Genomic DNA, 21,965 nt, shown 5'->3' with positions numbered 1-21,965 from the left:
TTAATCAGTTGCAACAGTATGACACCATGCATGATAACTCGCAGAGCTGGGGATTTTACGCATTCCGTCACTCCCGAGCAGGGACAAAGATCATATAAACCATAGAATGTATACGATCTTGTCTATTCGGAGAGTAGTGGGGTGATTTGAGGTAGTGAGGTATTTGAAGAACATCATTCCAATCATATAGTTGCTCGTGAGTAGGCTTGATTAATCTTAGACGTTTATCTAAAGACTTGTGTTCATGGTTCTGCCCCCGTTACAATGCCTTTCTAATTCAAAGTTACACCCAAAAGAATATAACGATCACCCGTTTCTGGTTCCCTTGCTGTCCCTAAAGTCATTTAATCATGGAATCATTTACTCATGCATGCCCCAAAATCTGGAGTAGCCTTCTTGATGACATCAAAGTGTTTATGACATGCATGCGACTCCTTAAAACAAAACAAAACAAAAACTTTTCATTTTGTCCCAATTCAATTTACATTAGGCCTAATGGGCTTTGAGTACTTTATACGGACAGGATTTAGCACAATATACGATTATTATAATACATGTATCATTATAACCTCACGGCCAATGGGCAAAAGACGAGATTGTTAAAGGACAAGTTCACCTTCATAGACATGTGGATTGAGTGAATGCAGCAATATTAATAGAACACATCAGCAACAGTTTGAGGAAAATCGGACCATCCATTTAAAAGTCATGAATTTTTTAAGTTTCTGCTTAGTCACTGCTGGATGAGAAGACTACTACAGCTTGTGATGTCATTATGTGTACAACGATATAAAGAAAATATAAAGAAAATTCAAGATATTTTTACTTTTCTTGCATAATAAAAGAACACTTGACTTCCCTCTTTCAGAAGGCAAGGGGGAATAATACTACCCTTAACATAAGTCAGGGACGAGTCATGGAAATGTGCACTTTTTTTCAAAAAGTAAAATTTCGTGAAATTCTCTTTATATTTTCCTTATATTGTTGTACGCATGTGACATCATACACTGTAGTAGTCTTCTCATCCAGCAGTGACTGTGCAGATACTTTAAAAATTCATAACTTTTGAATGGAATGTCCGATTTCCCCCCAACTTTCACTAATGTGTTCTACTAATATTGCTGCATTCACTCAATCCACATGTATGTAAGGTGGACTTGTCCTTTAAAAGAAGAAAGCAATACGAAATGGCTACCGTATCTGCGTTCGTGCAGACAGACTGGAATTTTCAGATGCAATAAGCCACCGTCGTGATGTTGAACTTTCTATTTCCGTCTTGTAGTCTTGACCTTCCGTCAACCCTGCGCTGAGTGGATCTGACGCGAAGCCCGTGCTGCCACCAAAAATCGGAATCGCAAATGCGGTAACGTAACGCTGGTTGTGCAAACGTCTGGCATCGAGCCAACGCGTTTTGCGCGCATCAAAAGCATTTTGAACTCCCGCCCTGAGAGAGCCCGCTTTTCGGGGACTCAGATTATTCAAGTACCCCTACTCGGCCAAACTCTTAGGGGAGAGTGAATTCTCGCGGTGGAAAGTCTGCACGAAAACTCTTCTAACAACCTGACCCTCTCATCGGCACCTGACGTGTGAAACAGAGAGAAAGCTCGCACCTCCATATCACAAACAAAAACGCTTACGGTGAAAGACCACGCTCAAATATATTCATATAATATGGATATACATATGAAGCTTTATCGCAAAAACGACCTGACTCCACTCTTGTAAAATTTAGATATTTGCGATCGGAGCTGCTAAAAAAAGAGAAAATTATCAGAAAATCTGGAATGTTTTTAATCACAGAACACTCCTTGTCATGTTACAAGTGAGGTGTCACCCTAAAGGTTTTATTTCGCTTTATCCGATGATTGACATACTTAAAAGTGGATTGACATGTTTAAAAGATGATTGACATGTTTTAAAGTGGCGCTTATCCCATTTTGCGATGAAACTCTTCATATATTGAAACATCGACTTTGGCCTAAAACATGATCATGCGTCTGGAATAAGAATATAATGTACCGAGCCTCACCTTACTCATCAACGGCAGACAAGGTCGTAATTTGAAATTGACAAAAAAAAAAAAAAAAAAAAAAACAGCACAAAATGTCTGACGGGCAAAATATCAGACGAGAGGAGGAATCTCATTCTCTAGCCTTCGTCTGCCGCCAAATAATCTTAAAAAATCGATGTGTGCGCAAAAATAAAAAAAGGTGGGGGAATGTATGAAAGAGTAGCAGAAGTCCTGAAAAGTAAAATAGAGGAAAATAGACGGGGGAGGGGGGGGGGGGGCAGGGGAGGTGGAACTTGTATTGATTTGTCGTGGAGTAAAAGTTGAGATGCAATCAAGGCATCACCTGTCATTCCATCCCCCTCTTCTTGTAGACTCCGCGGGGCCTCGAACCGTTGCCACCCAGTGGATAGCGTATCAATTAGAGATGTGGAAGAGAAAAATCGGAATCGGCCTTAAGGTGGTTAAGGAGGAGGGGGAGGGGGCGTGAGGTGGGGAGTAGGGTGAGGGGTATGGGGTATGATCCTGGAAGGGAGAGATACCACATTGGTTTTAGCTCCTTTATTTTGTATGATAAATACTATCTAACTTTAGGGAGAATTTTTTGTCCGACAGTCCAATGCTAACCAATTACTCAGCAACTCAAGCAATGTCCGGATGAAAAGAAAGATGTGAAAAAAAGCAAAAATCTAAAGCGATAATAAAACCTTCAGAAAATAACTAAGAGACTCGTGTTATAGCAAGTATACAGAAGATGATGAAAAATAAGAGAGAGACATAAAAAAGAAAGAGAGAAAAGGACTGCTTATATTAAAAACCGAGATTTACATTTCCCGATAGATTGAGGATCTAGCGAAAGCGCTACAATTTTGATAAAAATCACAAGGGAGTGGGGGATGTTATTTCGAAGCTGAAACTGTTCCCAAATCCCCGCGATGCCCGGATCTCGGGAAACTCCCAAAGAGCTCAAGTAGCATCCGGAGAGGGATTCGCGTTCATCAGATTAGCTGTAAATAGCTTCCAGCACTTATCTGTTATTAGAAAGAAGGGAGACACTGTTAAAATGGGACGGAAAACATAAGTATATACAAACAGACACACAGACACAAAGACACACACACACACACACACATACACACAGGCTGAAAACCGAACAGGCTGAAAATCGAACAAATGTGACCCTGCTCCTCAAAACAAACATTTTTAGTTAAGACCATTTTCTGAAAGAGCAGACTTTAAGCTTTAAAATGATGTATAACTCAAATCAAATGGACTCTCCTAACCTATCTAAATATTGGAAAGAAAGCACAAACTCAGGAAAAGTGTGAACTGAGGAAAGAGGCTCAGCTGAAGTACAGTGTCTATTCAAGCGCTTAATCTTTACCAAACCGTGCTGGCTGTGCGATGAATGGGACAAAAAACAAGAAGTAAACCACCAGAGTAACAACAATGAAGAAATTATCAGATTAAACTGAAATTAAGCATGCCTCATTAACACATTCTGTCCATAATTAATGCCAACTTTCAAAGCAGTAGCACTATCTTTTCAAAAGTTATTAGAGTTGAAAATGAAGAGTGTGGACAAGGTTTTTCAGAAATGAAAAAGGGATTCTAAAGACACACCTAATCACACTATTCTACCAAAAATATTCGAGATAAACTGCTAAAAAAACACACTTTCCTGCCCGTTTTATGATACCAAATTTTAGCATAATGTAAAAGAAGACCCGCTCTTTCAGAAAATATGAAAAAGTCAAGTTCGGCTAGGTTGACCCATTTCACTTATTTTCAGTCCTCACGCAAAATCAGTGTGTGCGACTTTATGTTCGTTTTGAGGTGCACGGTCACAAATTATCTGGGGAAAAAACACAAACTGGTGACATGCCAAAATGAAATGATGAAGATGCGTCAAAATGAAAGATAGCAGCAATTATTGGGGCGGGATTCTAGTCATATACAGATTAGTCACAATGTCAAAAACATTAGTAACATTTCCACACTAACTTGTTTCACTTTAAGGAGGTAACTTCGTTCTGTCATCCTGCTCTATGCAGACGTGATTATGATGAAAAGGGAATCACCTACAAAAACTTACTCGATTTATCTTATTATAACACCACAAACATGAGACATGAACATAAAGAAAACGCAGAATCGGATTACTACCGACATCTGAAATACGTTTTCACATTGTGCAAGTCACATCCCTTGTGAAGGGGATACAATCAGCGAGCAGTCCATTCACCAAATATACGTGCAGATATCCGAATGTTAAGGGCTTGAATGCCTCGTGTTATTGCAGATATTACTACAACAATGATTACAGTCGTATTACAGCCATGACAACAGACGATATTACAGTGCAGTACCTCGCTCCTCTGAGCGCGGGAACACGGTTCTCTCTTCTTTTCCGTATCATTTCTATTTCCAACCATTTCTCTCCCCCCCTCCCTCTCTCTCTCTCTCTCTCTCAGTCGACATTGTTTGGTGCATCAAACACTTGAGCGATGTGAATACACGTTACACCGCAATTCGAAACGAAATGAAACGAAAAAAAAAAATGAAACTCGGGCAATTGCATGGTGACTCTAGCCTTCCAACGAAGTGAATGTGGATCAAGAAGAATTCTCCGTCATAGATTTCGTATGCATTTTCCACCAAAGCCATTGCGCCGAGCGGGCTCAAGACAACTGTGTTGTAGCGCGGGCCGCACAACGGCGTTGTAGCGCGGGCCGCACAACGGCGTAACTCGAAACTGTCTGCTGTCGACTGCACCAAAATTCTTCTTTGGCAAGAGCGTTTATTTCAAATAAGTCTCAGTAATGCTGTAAAGAGGATCACAGGGTTTGAAAAGCCTCGCCTAGGGAATAAGCACAGACGTACCGCATTTATACGTTCCATCGTTTTCCCCTCTTCTCCCGCTCTCACTGCACTCTCTCACTATTTTTTTTCCACATTCTTCAGCGAGATTACGTCTTGATCAGGCCTGCCGATGGCTTCATAAGCCCATTGTCCGCTAAGCTAGCAAGATGCAATCGTCTTACTATTGACTGAAGAACACATCTCACGCCAATTAGACTGATGCGATTTCTCCGACTTCCGATGATAGCTCTATGCGACGAAAGGCTTCTGGGCTTCAAACTTAGATACTCATACAGCTGTGCATGAATGTATGCACAGTTGTGGTTTGTGCTGTGTGTTGAGTTCTTTTATGTGTGTAGGTGTAGCCTGCGTTTGCCATGTTTGCGTATAAACGTTTGTATGTGTATGTAGACTATGCGCCCTTACATACCATTTCTTGAGGGGTAGGGAGAAACTTAAAATATTAAACGGTATGTCTACATTAATACTGGTTGGTGATTACGTTACTAATATTCACAATGGATCGAAATTGTTATATTGCGAGGAGTGACGTCACGTCAGGTAATATAATTCAAGAATTTAATTGGCTCCCGACGGGGCTAGAATGAAATACAATTTTCATGTAGACCATAGATATAACCACTATTGCCTTGTTTATCGTTGTGTAATGTATCATTATGTCATTGTATGACGACAGTCCATTGGGAGTTAAAATCAGATATCATCCCTCAACGCCGCGCTCTTCGGGAAAATATAACTCCAGTGGGGACATCAAATGTTATATTACCCCGCTAAAAAGGCAATATAAGTATGATACTATAATAATCAGTCAAAACTTCACTCCAATGTGTAGATTTTTTTAAAAGTGTGCGTGTTTGTGCACTAACCTTTTCATGTAATTTTCTCAAGCATTGTTAATGGTGTGGTTTTCATATTCGTAACACTGATGATTTTATTATAACTATCAACTATAGTTGAAAACTATTGTTTTCATTATGAGTTGATTTGGAAATGAACGTTTGAGAACGTGATTATGTTTTTGATATCATTCTTTTCTTGGCCTTCAAGCCTAAAAGCGACGTGAGCATCTTTTTGATGGATTGTTGCGCCGTAGAAGTGCACACTATCATCATTATTATCATAATAAATAAACCTCTTCTCTATTGTACGGATTCATGACGCAGAATGTCTTAATTGTTTAACTACGTTATGCAACTGAAGACAAATATAGAACCCCTGCGCATTATTTCTTTTTTTCAAAAGAGTAAGCATTTTAGTAATATTGTTTGGATACAAACAGTAAGGAGTTATTCAAATGTAACAATAGTTTTCCAGGGAAAGGCGCCATGAACGTTTAAGTTGAAAAAAGAGATGACATTTACATCACAAATAGATCAGAAATGGGCGAGGGAATGACAATGGGATTACATTTAGCGCTGCACAAAGTAACACCAAGGGAGAGCGAGCAACAGCAAGACAGCAAGTTACAATGAACTAAAAAAAAAAAAAAGGAAAAAAAAAGGTATTGTACTCTCGAAGTCTAGTATTTTTTTTCCTTCATAAGATGTGTCCAATTCATTTGACCACTCTCATGGAAAGCATCTGATATATATATATATATATATATATATATACATGTATATATGCACACATACATTCGATTTGAGGCCTATATGTATTTGCAATACGTTTCACGGTTATCTTGCTTGCGGCGAGCCAAGGTACATTGAATCGTTAAGAGGCAGTCTAATATCCTTTTGATAATCCAGTTATCGTTTGCGTGGCAGCCTCGGTGCTCTGGTAGTTTCTCCCCTTGCTCGACCCAATTAAAGGCGATGTTCACGCTCGTTGATACGTTGCTCGGGGGATGGGGAGCCCCTCTCTCCCGAGATGGACGAGATAAAAATGTACGTCGGTACAACCAACCCAAGGGAGCGCAGAAATAAAAGATGTTCCTCGCATAGCTCATGGCTCACTGTATAAGTATATGAACGAGTAGTGGAAACGGCACGTACGATACACACAATACCTTCAAGTCAATAAGGCATAGGTGTGACGAGAAAGAACGTCCTAAACCTCGACAACATTAAATTTTTTGTTCGTAAAGTGTCTATAGTTCAATAAACATTTTTTCTTTTTTGGTGAAATACCCATTCATGGGAGAAATACCAATGTCGAATTAAGGCACACAAAATCGAAACAAGGACAACAGTGGCTGTATAGATAGGTACAGATAGGTACAGGTATATTTGTCGAATTTATGGATGACCACAATGGCATAAGGGGTATAAATATGATTTAATTCCTGATCAAAAGCAACCACCGAGTGATTTAAAGTTCACCTTGCACAGGTAGCCTATGTGGGTCGGTAACCATGTGTGAAAAAAAGTTAGGTAATAGCCTTACAGAAAAAGACAACAAATCATTAAAACGAATGAATTTATTGAGATATGTGTGGAAAATGATTTACAATGTATGTATACGTAATGTCGGTATTATAAGTGACCTATCGATTGAAGGTATGACGCAGATTCTGCTTTGCAAATTCACCAGATATTTCATGAAATTGAATGTTGATTGCAAGGGCATAGATATATGGAGCTTTTAATCCTATTGTAAGGATCACCACTGGTGAGTGGCCTGTTTTGCCTGTTTTCTATCTGATGGCATAACATGATCGCCCTGATGGTAATGCAGTTCGTGGATAAACTGACGATGTTCTCATATAACCAAAAAAAAAAAAAATCTTTACGGCATGAAATGAAGACGCGCCAATCTCATCCCCCTATTCCTGATCACATTTAATCATCACGCACGCACATACACACACACACACACACACACACGTACACACACGCACACACACACATAATTTTCTTTTTGTAAAAAATCGTGTGAACGGTGTTCTTACATTCATCATCACTCGCTTTTTTTTAATGGAAGTCTATTAGCTCACCTTGTGTATCTTTTTTTTTTGGTTTGTTTGAGAGAAGAATAAAGAGATAAAGGGATTGGGTATGTGGGTGTTTGTGTGTTTGTGTGTGAGAGAAACAGTGGGCGTCTGTTTGCCAGTGTTTGGTACTGTCATGTATTGTATTTTTGCAGCTTGGTTGTGCGCACGTTTTCTCGGCTGCCCATCAGGTTGACCGGTTGCTGAGCGCAGCTCGATTTGATTATACGGACGGCGCTTTTTTATTTTGACGCTGACCACAGAACGGTCCCGACACCTGATGCCTCGATACCACTTGTTCTCTTTTTCACAGGCACGTGAGATGTAACCTGATCATTTGATTGTCAAACAAGTGAGCCGTATGCATGAATATCCAGCTATGATATCTAATGCTATCCAATCCACTCTCCTGTTTGAGGAATCCATATCTGCTTAAATGCTGCAGTGAACATACTCCATATTATCCGCCGACAATCCCGATGACACACATCATATGCCACTTCTGATTTTTTTTTTCGCAAATATCACGGGTAGTCATATTTCCTTAATGCTTTTTATTGTTTTTTTTTCTATCGGAAGAAAGTCTTTTATGTGATTGATCACCAATTCGTGAGGACGACCAATAAGCACGGTGATCGCGGTTGATGGATGTGTTGAAGTGGTGTGCATGAGAACAAGAATCCACATGGGAGGAGGTTTACTCTCAACCGGAAGACAGTGTGATGGTAAAATCACAGAAGAACTTGTTGCTTTTCGAGGCAGCGCAATGATGGAGTAAGGAGCTTTTTTATTTGTTTTGTTTGCGCAGACAGTATCCCAAATTTATCAACGTACATGGTGTGTGCGCGTTGGCGCCAGAATAGTCGACAAACATAACAAACATAGCAGCAGAGGGTACGTGGTGTAAAAAAAAAAAAGGCGTTTGGTACGGAAGAAAGCTTCACAGAAAACGAACTTAACTTTTACCAGTATTTTGGTATTTACTACGAAACAAAAGCGTAACATCTGAATCTGCATAGCAGTGCAATTCAGTTTTTGATGCAAGTTGCTCTTTTTGGACCATATCGGTATGGTAAAAGATAGGGATAAGCCTATATAACGCTACATAGCGGACATATTTTTTTTCCATCCTGTCGAATTATGTGCCATCATAATTAACGTAACGTAAACCCTGTCACATGGTATTGCGTTCAATTACATGTTTTACCAAGCCACGCAAAGGCAATTGCTCTTTCACCGCAACGCGCTTATAGTCTGATTACAGATGAGATTTTAGAGTGCTTGGAAATTTAAGCGCGTGAGAGATCGAAAGACAAAGAGAGGGAGATGGAGAGGGAGAGGGAGAGAAGAGAGGAGAGAGTAGGGTAGTAATTATAAGCGGAATTGAGAGCAGTCATTTGAAAATATTCGTTCTCCTACAACGGGGAGTGACGGGGGGGGGGGGAGGGTAGAGAAAGGACGTGATGTGGAATTCATCAACCGCGGGAGAATTTGCACGTGTTTAACACGTCATCACACGGCGCGAAGGGGGTAATAGATGAACGTGGCGAGCGTAAAGGTGGTAGTAATTTACACGAGGTTTGTGAGAGGGTGAGAGAAACGATGACATCTTATAGCAGAGAATTGCTTGCACTTAACAATGGGGGCAAGCAATCGTTCAAGAGCCACATCGTTACTAACAGCTTCAAGGACTGACTCCCAGGGTGACTGACACACACACACACACACACACACACACACACACACACACACACACACACACACGAAGTAAGTCACCCAAAACAAACAGTGTAAAGAGACACAAACGCCTGTATATATGTTGCCTGCCTGTTTCCGTCACTATCGATACCATCGGCATCCCACCTCCCCCCTGCATACGAGACAGATGTCGTTGAGTTCTTTTAAAGCAGTGGTTTGGTGATTGTGTATTCGTAATACGAATAGTATGCATGCATAAACCATATCACTATTGTTATTGTTATTGTCATTGTTATTATCATTAATATGAATAATAGTGCAATCTTAATTATCATAATAATCAGAATCATAAACATTATTATCATTATTATTGTTTATCGTTATCATCATTACCATTATCATTATCCTCATCATCTACGCATCATTCCAATCAAATATCCTTAATGTTTGTAAGGATTTGGATTGCCCAAGTTTTTTGTTTTTTCCCACATCCAACCTGTTTCAAAATCGGGAGATACGTACATGATGCATTAATGTATAGACTCTCTCATTGTTCTATTATCTATGAGTAGAGAACATGCACTATACACAACTGTTATGAGATCATAACAAAGAGGTTCAGTCTCTGGATCATAACTTGTCACAGACCTATTGGTTTTATTGTTTTTCTCTCAGTTTTCAGTTACATATTAGAGAGCTTGCAAACAGTACACACGGAATGACAGAATGAAGTTTACAAGCTGTTCCACTCTCTGTTGCAGTCAAAAACACACGCACTCACACACGCACACACATACACACACACATCTTCATATATATATATATATATATATATATATATATATATATAGATATGAAGAGCTTTATTGCAAAACGAACTAACTCCATTCTTGTTAATTTAACTTAAGACATTTGTGATTAAAGCTGCTAAAAACAAAATAATAAGAAAATACAGGATATTTTTAATCATAACTTGAAGAATATTCTTTGTTTTGTCACAAGTGAGGTATATATTACTGGAAGGTTTAATTTTGCTCTATCTGCTTATGGACTTATATACTTTGAAATGTTGAAAAATGGGGCTTTTGCAATAAAACTCTTCATGTATAGTAGGACGGAGTATTTTGAGAATTCTAATCGTCAAATCTCTCTGTCATTCTCTCTCACTGTGATACCGCAATCTCTATATATCTCATGCTCCCTGATTACTCTCTGTCTGCGCACTTCATTCACTTTATACACAGAAACAGGAGCACTGACATCCATTATATCACACCGATCTGACCAAAATATAAAGTATGACAATGAGTCACAGGGGGTGATGCTATCACCATCGCACGTCACACATTTTCGAAACTTGTATACAGATGATGAAATGAGCTGAAAGGAATATTATGTCATCAGAAGTTACACTGAAAACCTATAGTTGAATAATGTATTTCGATGAAACGGATTTGACGATCACGATATTGCTCTTGTCATTTCCAACAGGGAAAAGATTTGTCATATACACTTTTTTGATGACTAAGTTTCATCATTTTCTAATACTAGAAATGATTCTAAACTTATGTTTAGTTACCTGTCAGCCATACTTACTGAAATAAACACAAACATCACTATTTCAAGTAGCGCGTAGAAGGGTTTAACTTTTTTTTGCGCAATATATATATATAAACATATATATAATCATGGTGCTCCCTTTTCCTGATAATAAAGGCCTACGCAAGGTTTCGAGGTTCCAAATAGCGCTATAGATATTTTTGTATACTCTTTGTTCGTCATAGTTAAGTTTTACAAGTAGCTATCAGCTCTTTTATCTGCATGTTTTAATCAGCTTAATCTTCCTATGAAAGACAGAGCATTATAATCTTAAGTATATTAATTTTCTACTGTAAAGTAAAACAATACCTATATCTTATTGCAAAGTAAATCAATGCCTATTACGCACACTCTTAAAAATGAAAGGGTGAATCAACATTTTAAATGTTTTCGCTCCTCCAACCTTTTGTTAAATGTTAAATATACAGGCAAAATGTTGAACTACCCTTTCAGAAAGGGTACATCCAGCATTTTGAGTGTTGAATTTAACTTTTACAAAAAGGTTGGCGGAGTGATTAAATTAAAAATGTTGATTTATCATATATCAATTTTTTAGAGTGCACAACAAAATGTGTGTGTGGTGTGAGAGCGTGTGGATATGTGGGTCTAAATTCTTTCTGAGAAATTTTATGATCATATTACCGAAAAATTTACTCGCAGCGAGAGCATCTAGGGATCTAAAACAAACTTTAAACGTTTTAATGCTTGGGGATAGACGCATTGTTGGGCCGTTAGTCTCTTGCCGCAATAAGCGCAATGAATGAGAACAAATTCATTGTCAAATAACTGATATGTTTAATCTGCTTACAGTGGTAATGGGAGAAACGCCGCAGACAAAATAAAGGGGATGAAACTGGTACCTAATGCCAACAACCATTAAGCCAAATGAAGCATCAATCAATTCCCGTTTTAGAAGGTCGAATTGCATCGGTTGCCAAAAGAATATCAGGGACCGTTTCGAATTTGCTGTGATTTGAAATGTAACGCAGGTATATATCGAATGTCGGCAACAACGGCGCTCTTTGATGGAAACTAAATGGGTCAAGGTAGAGGGAATGTGAGGTACATACTAACAAAGCAAATATTTATTTTGAACAAAGGTGGGTGCGCGACCTCTGTCGTTCCCTTCCGGCATGAATCATTCAGACAGCGCGGAGATGGCATTACTGCTGTTGACGTAGCTCTTGTTTCCGGAGTTTTACGAAGAACTGATTCAACGATGAATGACGAAGTGCACTTCAGTGTCTTCCGGCTTGTCGACGAGTACTTTTCCAAACTTCTCAAACTTGTCTTCCCGATCTCTGCAGAGAACCTCACTCGCATACCAGTACATCAAGGAAATGGCTCGTCTCTGTCATTCCCCTCCCCCGCGGGACTGCTGCGACCATCTCATTCCCATTGCATCTCCACCTGTACATCACTCCTGGAGTAGGGGGGGGGGGGTAAGAATCCGCCAAACTTGCTATTTCTTCCACTCGGAACGCTTTCCAGTTGGTCACAGAGATGAAACATAATCACAAAAAGGTCTATAACAATCTTTAGCATATCTTGTCTAGATGACAATTTTGTTATACTCCACTTAAAGTTTGTATCACACATATCACTCTGTCTATTTTGTATATTATTGTCGTATTGTATCAAAAATAATGAAGTGGCAAAGTGATTGCTATGGAATCTGATTTTCAGTTCTCATGTATGGATATCATTGGCATTACTCGGTGTAGTAGAACGGCCTCTTCGAGTGTGGTGAAACCGTTCGTACAGACCAGCAAATGAACGGAATGCTCCGATATCACGCTTAAATTGAAAGGGATCCAACATTCACTGAGTGTAGTAGAACGTCAAAACTTACCTTAAAGTACAGCCTACCATTGATGGCAAAATTGTATATTTGGTATTGGACAGCGGATGTCAAGTCTTTAGTCAACATCAGCTAGCCTATATGCCATGATGCTTTTAATGCTAACCAATGTCTTTCTTCCTTTTTCTTTTTCTTTCAAACAATACGTCCTAATTTCCGAAGTTCATAAGTTTCTACCCCGGACGTGAAATCAGAAGGTAATAGTTGTTCCTATTTCAAACGCCACACTACTTTTTTTTTGACATCCAACATCAGTGAAGGCCATATCACACCTTTAAGGACTACCTTACAGTACCGAACCACTAATGGTGGACTTTGAAAGCTGAGGAAACATGGGCTTGACTATTATATGCGTTGACAGGAGCGATCTCTGCTTACACAGAGGGGTTTGCCAGTTAAAGAAATACGAGATGACAAGAGCTGTGGCTATATATTGACTCAGTTCATGTCACATAACAGTCACGTGACATTAGGCAGTAGCGAGGTGTGATTACGCGCATGGATCTTCTTTGCACTCATAGATCAAGGTCATTGTAGGAGTAGTGCGTTGCGGATTCGAGCAAACTACCGCGCCCGTTGTTCAAGTCGACACGGTAAATATCGGTAAATATCAGCGACAGCAACAAAGGGGTATGCTTGGACTGAACTTGGTCTGTCGCTAGGAGACACCTGCAACCCCATACAGACAACAGGTGTCCCGAGCCGTCTCACTTTCACTGCGTATTTAGGTGCAGTAAAATAAGGAAAATGCTCCAGTTCGGTTATTTTCTCTTTTAAAGGCCTGTCTCCTTGACTGACGAATTATGAAAAACGAAATTTACACACAAATTTGTGTTTTTTTTTTCAAACGCAATAAAGACAAAATCGGATTCTAAAAGCCCACTGAATGTAGGGCTTGCACATATCTCCTGGAGCTGTAGTTATACAGGAAATCAACATAGCTATACATTGCAATGATCAGCCGTTTTTATAATAGTTAGTATAGTTTCTAAAAGGAAAATGTAAAATTGTGTTTCAGGTGTCGTTGGAGAAGGAAGTATTTGCTGTCTTCAGTAGATATGAAATGATGACAGTCAATGTACCACTCTGATAAGTTTACAGTGCTACTTAATACTTTGGATGGCTTTAATTTCTTCAAACCTCTTTTGGTCAATAACCCCCTGCCCCCCCCCCCCCCCCCCCCCCCGGTCCACTTCAGAGTCAAACGAGTGTTTCCACCTTAACACATTGGACACCAGCAATGTTTGTGGTCGACAGAATTCCTATTTTCTGCAGCTGGTTATACAAAAACGCAATATGTCGAACAGGTAGCAACAAAAAGGTAGTAGCTACTTATGACAATTTTCCACGCTTTTTGTGACATTGGTATTTTTGCGTATAACGCGGGTAGGGTTTAATCATAATGCGATTTCATGTAAAACTAAAATACATCGTCACGTGCGAGAAAAGGTCGTTACTCTTTGAGTGCCACGTAACAAGGGTACGTATTTCAAGTCCCGTTTTGCCAGTCGTTTTGGAGTAATTGTATGTCTTATAGAACCAATGATTTTATTATGTATTGTATCCTATATTCATCTGCAATTTTCCTTGCCTAGCGCCCTGTTCACACAGTTGTTGTCGATGAAAAAATTAACACACAGATCTATGATCACATTATATTTGTCAGTTGCCTCGTCTGAGACAAACCATTATCCTCATAAGATATCGTAGACATGCGATAGCAAAGCACGTAAGTACGTATACCATTTGATATGTTAGCTAGGAGGAGCGTGCTATGAGGTATTTCAGAAGAGGTAATTTGGGATTTACGGGGGAGTAGGGAGGGAATGGATACGAGAGAAATAAACACAATGGAAACTGATACAGCTGTACCCAAAGAGCGACAGAGGGGACTGGGAGAAAAAAAAAAGCAAATGGGAGGAAGGGAGGGAGGGCGTGTGTGTGTGTGTGTGTGTGTGTGTGTGTGTGTGTGTTGCTTGTGTGTGTCTGTGTATGTGTGTGTGAAGGATAGTGTGTGTGAGTGAAAGTGTGTATGTCTGTGTAGGGTAATGTATATTTATGTTTGTGTGGGTGACGAAACGACTTCTGGGTTACTCCTCGAGTGGTTGCGGTGACACGTTGTGTGAGTGCACCAACCCATCAAGTCACGGGTGTGAGTTGCTGTAGGAGTTATCTTCTCTGCACTTGGCAAGCTTAACCACTTTTATGTGAGACTTGATGAGCGAAGGCAGCATAGATTTTTCAATGTCATAGTGTCCCCGGCACGCCTATAACCTTGACCGCGCTGTGACCTTGAAGGAAACCTTCAGACTGATCTCACGTCCAACGCACGCAGCAACAAGAGCTTTTGGACACGGCATATCGTTGTGTAGCATGCTGTGCGTGTCAAGCTGAAACTGACGGACACGTCTTGTCGCTGTTCGCGCGCGGGCTGTCAAAAAAAAAAAAAAAAAAAAAAAAAAAACAGACGATGGACCTCTCAGTGAAAGTGATTGATGATACTGAGTAGACGTAATCGATGGTGACAATGCAGAGACAGGGCCTAGGGTGCTTGGAGTCATTACTAGCACCGACCAGGCAATTACAGCCGTTTCATCTCACATTTTATACGATAAGTGACCTTCTAAGATGACGGCGAAACAAGAACACTGATACCTTGGAGTGTCATTGCGAAAGGGACGTTGGCGCGAAGATAGAGGCCGGACATTTTGGACGGACAGTGATGAGAGAGGCAGGGAAGAGAGAGAGAGAGAAAAGGGGATAACGAGAAGAGGAAAGAGAGAAGTGAGATGACGAGAGAAAACGGTTTTAGCTTTCGTACCTAAGGCATCCTCATGTCTGTATAGAGTTTTCTGATTATCGCAGAAATACATATGCCTACACGCAATATGCATGCATATACTATTTGCACACACATGAGAATAAGATGTATATGGATGTAGGAACCTACCTTGCCAATTTTTGCTTTTGTTTAACTCTCATGTTAAGGAAGGCGATCATGATGTTTGAGCAGCTTTGTTTTGGAGAAAAAAACTCAACATTTTCGAACGTTTCCGAGTGAGAAGTCATATGTCATTTTATTTTATTAACATGGTCTTCAGTAGAATCTTAAACTTTTTTTTTCGTTATTTGTCGGTTTATATGATCCATGACAGAGTACTAGTATATATAATAACAAAGAGCTTGCTTCCAAAAGGCGCTAAATCCATCACTTTTCAATGGATTTAGCGCCTTTTTGAAGTAAGCTCTTCATATATATATTTAAAAAATACAGACAAAACCTTTTTTAAATAATTTATTAGATGCAAACGCACACCGATAGTATCATGTGTACTTTCAAGTTTGAAATTAGATCGGCATACAACAAACCTATTTTAGATCACTGAAATCTGGTCCTGTCTCTACAGATGAATGACTAAATTGTTAACGATTTCCCCACCTCTCATATAAAATTGTTACCTGAATGTCTGTGCCGTGCATTACATCGCTTGACCTTCAATCAAAATGTACGTGTCTAGGGTGACGAAATACCGCGGTAATTGAGACTGAATCCCGCCTATTGCGGGTTACATGTGGACGTGTAACCCATGTGCTACGTCACTCTCACAGCCCGTATAATTGCGCTTGCCCAATATTGCGCAGTATAGTCAGGGGAAACTACATCAACTGACCTTTAAGTAAAACGGAATGAAACAAATCGAGGTCAAAGCAAGGATCACTGTTTTATAACAAAACCACGAGTAGGTGTACAATATAAATACAGATTTAGAGAGAAGAAAAAAAGGATGCAAGAACATATAAGAAGGTGCAAGCTCAAGGTTTATGATTCTCCTCGAACAGAACAAAATTTATACAGTATGTGTTGATGGATGATTTGGTCACTGCGTGAGATGCATTACATTTCGGGAAAGGAAGTGATCACAGTGTGTGTGTTTTTTTTTTCCTTCGGCGCAGGGAGGTGATGGGAACAAACGCATTATAGAATTTCTTGGAAGGCCGTCTTTATTTTTGACGCATAAAAAGCATCACAAGACAAAATAATTCATCAAGAAAGCAAACCATTCATTATTCACTTTTAGGTGAGATGGGAACATTTTTTGTTATAACAGATTCAAAGTATTTTGTATGTAACGATTATGAATGGAGATACACAAATCATTATATTTATTTGTAACTTTAGAGTCCTCGAAAGGCAGTAAAATATATTAAAAAAAAATATCTGCACGTCCAATTTTGATTGAAAGCTACAGATTACATTTTGGGGAATTCAACGAGTCACGTGAAATCCGGGTACTTCATTAAAAAAAAAGTCAATTGGAATTTCCGACTATTTCGTCTTTTCAATCTTCCCCGAAACGCCTTCGGATGTGACCGCAATATTCCAGCCTTCAGCGAAGAACACCAAACATCTAAATTCCTCGCTGGAGCATCATCAGCACGGACACGAAGAGCATTTTTCATCATTCTTTCATTTTTACTAAACGTGCATTTAACACGTGCAAATTGGTCTGCGGGAAGTAGAATCCGTGAATGCTACTTCCAAAATCATTTTGGAGTTTCTCGGAAGTCAGGAGAGGGAGGTGTGTTTGTATACGTGGGAGTGAATGTTTAAAAGAAAAGGGGGAAAGGAAATGAAGAAGACGAATAAAGGAAGGAGAGAAAGAGAAAAAGAGTGGGACAGACCGCGAGGGTTGGACAGGGCGGAGGGGTGAATGACAAGTCAGAGATCTCGGACGGCGCTTTCCCGCGCCGCAATCACGCGATACTTTCGAGTAGTCTGCAGTTTGACGTAAGGGTGGCCCAGAGTGATCGATGAATGACTATAGAGTCTTGTTTGTGAGATACTACACTGTCAGTGCTTATGCGCAATCATGGTCTTCATGAATGTTAAAAGGTGAACAAGGGGGTGGGGAAAGGTATAGGGCAATGGGGACAGAGGCGGCCTTGGAATTGAATCGTTTCCAGCGAATGTCTTGAGAGACACGCTTGATGTAAGGGGAAAAAAAGAGAGCACGTCGAGGAGAAAAGAGCAGAAAGAAGAAGAGACAAAGGGGAACATGAAGAGCGATTAGGAGAGGAGAAAAAAGAAGAAAGAAATTGAGAGATGGAGAGAGAGAGAGACAGAGAGACAGATCAGACAAGATGAAGAAAAAAAGATAAAGGAAACTGAGGCAGACAGGGGGAGACGGGGGTGGGGGGAACAGGCAGGCATCCTCGCCAAAAAAAAAAAAAAAAAATGACAGAAATGTTAATTGTCCGAGTTTGTACCTATTTGTATGGGGAAAGGTGGGATGAAGGATAGGGAGACTTTATCTTCATTAATTCTAGAATAATTAATTCGAGAACGAATCGATTTGCGGTAAGCATCAGTTTGAGGCTCGTCGGAAACCCCGCACACTATACGTCGATAGACACATATACTGGCAAACTTCTTTATCAAGCTAACTATTAAGCGAAAATAATCATGTCACATGGGTGTGTATCAAGGTTCTGGAGAAAAGCAATTAGAGGAAACCTTCAACTTTGCAGTCGAGTCGGTCCCAGGTAGGACCTAAATTCGTATGCGTCTGTTGGCCTACCGCTGGTTTCCGGAATACATTAGCAGGTCTAATAATTTCTTCTCAAAACTTGTTTAATCTTCAGTGTTTTCAAAATATATGGTTCCATATCAACTATAATTGTTAGGCCATTGCCTTTAAACATATATAAAGTCTGATCTTTATAGTTTTTGAAAAGGCAATGAAACTGTTGCATTGATTCATTAAAGACATTATTTTGCACTAATAATCATATAATTTGTATATCACACTGAACTGAATTGAACATGATACACATTCATCATAAGAATTATAACGTACGTGATGCATGCACACATAATGCAGAGTATATTCAAAATATATCCATACTATTAATCTTTGATATATTACACATGAATATAAGTGTGTGTTTCTAACTGGACAGTTTGACTTATTCCAATCAAACAAAGTCATAATGTTATTTTTACAAGAAAAAGAAAACAAGAAGAGTGTACCAAACGATGCCATCGTATCATCTGCATCAACTGCACTACAATACTTCGAGCAAAATTAATCGCGTTCTTCTTCAACGAGAGGTTTCTCCTTTACCTAGAAAATACCTCGCAAATTTGAGAGGGAGGGGGAGGGGAGGGGATATTGCTTTCAACACAGTCATGACAGTAACTACTACAGTGACTGTTCAGCGCTTCATCACGTATCTCTATGACCTTATCGTGGCACAGACATCCTCAATTCTTGTCATCACTTTATTCCAATGACTTTCATGCTTCATTTGGGAGTCAAATAAGCAGAATGATTGGAAGGACGCGAAAAGAAGGTCGTCAAGGGCAAGACAAACAAACAAGCGATGAAGTAGACTTCATCAAAAGAATGATGAATAGGTCGGTTACAGTTAGTTCTTTTTCTATCTCAATTCCTACACATCAAATGCGCGCAGTGTCACCACCTATGCCTATACCTCGGCGTCCGTACTCAATGAAGGAGAATTTTGCTGCCAAAGGCCCATGAAAGGGGTGTAATGAAAGATAACACAATCTTTCCAAACGACTATTTTGAGATGTCGACCTGACATATTAGCATTTACAGCCATATTTTAAGAGGGACAATAATAGTTCTTTTGTTTGCCGTCAGTAATTGTCGTTGTTTCTATTCTCTGTTACAACAAGGAAAATGTATGGAAGTACATACTCAATTTTGTAACGACCTACTGTTTGGGATTTTACGGTATTATATCATCTGGGTAGTGCACGTGGGTTTAAAAAGAAAGCGACTGATTGTAATTTCGATGAATGATTTTTCTTGTCTTGCTTGGGTGACTTAATGAGACATTTCTTCTATTTCTTACTTCATTAACCTCATATTGAAATTTTACGTAAACTCGGGTCACATAACATGATATTTCAAACAAAAATTGGACCAAAAATATGTATATGTGTGTAAAAAATATATGTGTATGTGTGTGTGTATGTGTGTGTGTGTGTGTGTGTGTACGTAAGCTTGCAAATGTATTACTGATGGACTCTCATATACTACACGAAAGATTAAGACAGAGAAAAGTGATGTTTGGTAAATGAAGATCTACTCCTTTAAAGCCAGTCTCCATTTGGTTTTTTAAGCGTTACGCTACACTGGCCCTCTAAGAGTCCCGTCTGTCTCGGGGAGGGTCAACGCACGATGGGCAAGTTCAAGTGTCCCACGCTGGAGAGGGGGATTCCGTGCCGTGGAATAATTCGCCAAAGCCAGCATGCGCGCAGTAACGAATTTGCGGACTGGTGAAAATTGGCTTACAACATCTCACAGTAGTCCCATTTCGTACCGCCGTTCTCCATCTCGAGGCCTTATCTTCACTTAGGTGTTATTTAGTAGATTTTATTTTTCCGATAGTCTTGTCTCAGGTGACAAAACCGATGACCGACAAGGTTAATTACTCTGAAGCTGCTATAGCCCTCAATTCGTCTCTCCTTCTCTGAGTACGTGTGCCTATTGCGTAGGAATAACTAAAGATAAATCGACCTATTCATGATTCCAGGTCAAGTTCAATGACATTTATTTACGACAAATATGAATATATATAAGCACAAGTAACATGCACCTAATTTGAAAATGCTGAAGTCACATTTCTAAAAGCACAAAAGCTTGTGACGAGCGTTCCCTTAATATAATGATTACACCATTTATCACATGTTTATTAAATTATATTGAGCCTTGTGTGAACACTTCAAACTGATAGTATATACACATGATTCATATGTATATGTATATACATATATCGTTGATTGAGAATTTATAGCTTTGCAACACAGTTTATGGATGCGAAATGCGTTCGAATGTATGGAGCTGAACCACTTCCATAAACCAAGCCTTGTCTAAAAGTACTGGATTGTGTCAAAGAAGAGAGTGAAAGAAAAATAGAAAGCTAGACAAAAATACGTCAAGAGAAGAATAAGGAATGGTAGATATATAGCGTTAGATTAACAGATGGAGAGAGAGTGAAAAAAAAGAGAGGGGGGGGGGGGGCAGCAGAACGAAATAAGAGGGAGGGTGGCTTATAGTCATTCTCCAATATATTGAAAGGGCACTGATCTACCGGTGACCATTAACGCCTTCCTTGGTCAGGCGGATAATACTGTAGTGCGTCCTTTCGGGCCACTCCTAAACATATTGAGGAATATCGAAGGGTGTTTCTTATGCGAGGGAGAAAGGAAAGCACGGGAATGGGGGGGGGGGGGGGAGGGCTGGGGAAAAAAGTACACTTGAATATTCCGGTCTCCCGGGGGCTTCTGAAAAAGGTTATTGGCAACCCTTTTTCTCCAGGGTGAACAACACGCCTGACGAATGGAAGTGTGTTTTTTCTCACGTCCTTTGATGCTCCCCTTTCCTTTCCATTCCGCCACCCTACCTCCCCCCACCCCCTCCTCTGGCCTGTGCTTTTATAAAAAGTGTACCTCTCCGTTCTCCACCTGTCTCCTCCTTGCTGGAACGGATGTGCGGCAGGTTTTGATAGCACGCCCGCCATGATGGGTCGAAAGTGCGCGAGAACTGGGCATACATCACCCTATCACGTGGCGCCATTTATGGGCCTGGAAAGTGTTGTGAAGAGTTTCACCACGTATTGGAAAACAGTATTACGATACCTGTGATTTGTCTGTCTGGTTGTTTGTCTGTCTGTCCCTCTGTCTGTCTTTTTATCTTTCTCTCTCTTCACATTATACGGATAGATACAAATATATTTACACTCAGAACACACACACACATATATTATATAATTACGTGATAAAAATACCATATAATTGGCCAACACTCCCTCTTTTTTTTATTCTCTCTCTCCATTTTCACACACACACACACACACACACACACACACACACACACACACACACACACATATATATATATATATATATATATATATATATATATATATGTATATATAATATATAAAGATTATTC

The 21,965-nt window shown here is 39.7% G+C and overlaps 1 protein-coding gene across 1 annotated transcript in view; it reads right to left on the bottom strand.

Annotated features, from left to right (window-relative positions):
* LOC140241954 (D(2) dopamine receptor B-like) overlaps positions 1-21,587 on the bottom strand; it is an 84,139-nt gene extending 62,552 nt beyond the window's left edge. The window contains exon 1 of the mRNA XM_072321700.1: positions 21,461-21,587. Coding sequence (XP_072177801.1) covers positions 21,461-21,587 — 127 coding nt within the window. The remainder of the gene's footprint in view (positions 1-21,460) is intronic.
* Positions 21,588-21,965: the final 378 nt, after the last annotated feature.

The sequence above is a fragment of the Diadema setosum genome, chromosome 18, assembly GCF_964275005.1.
Source record: "Diadema setosum chromosome 18, eeDiaSeto1, whole genome shotgun sequence".
NCBI classification, from domain to species: domain Eukaryota; kingdom Metazoa; phylum Echinodermata; class Echinoidea; order Diadematoida; family Diadematidae; genus Diadema; species Diadema setosum.
The sequence above is the reverse complement of the archived record's forward strand: the minus strand, read 5'-3'. Positions and strand labels throughout refer to the sequence as shown.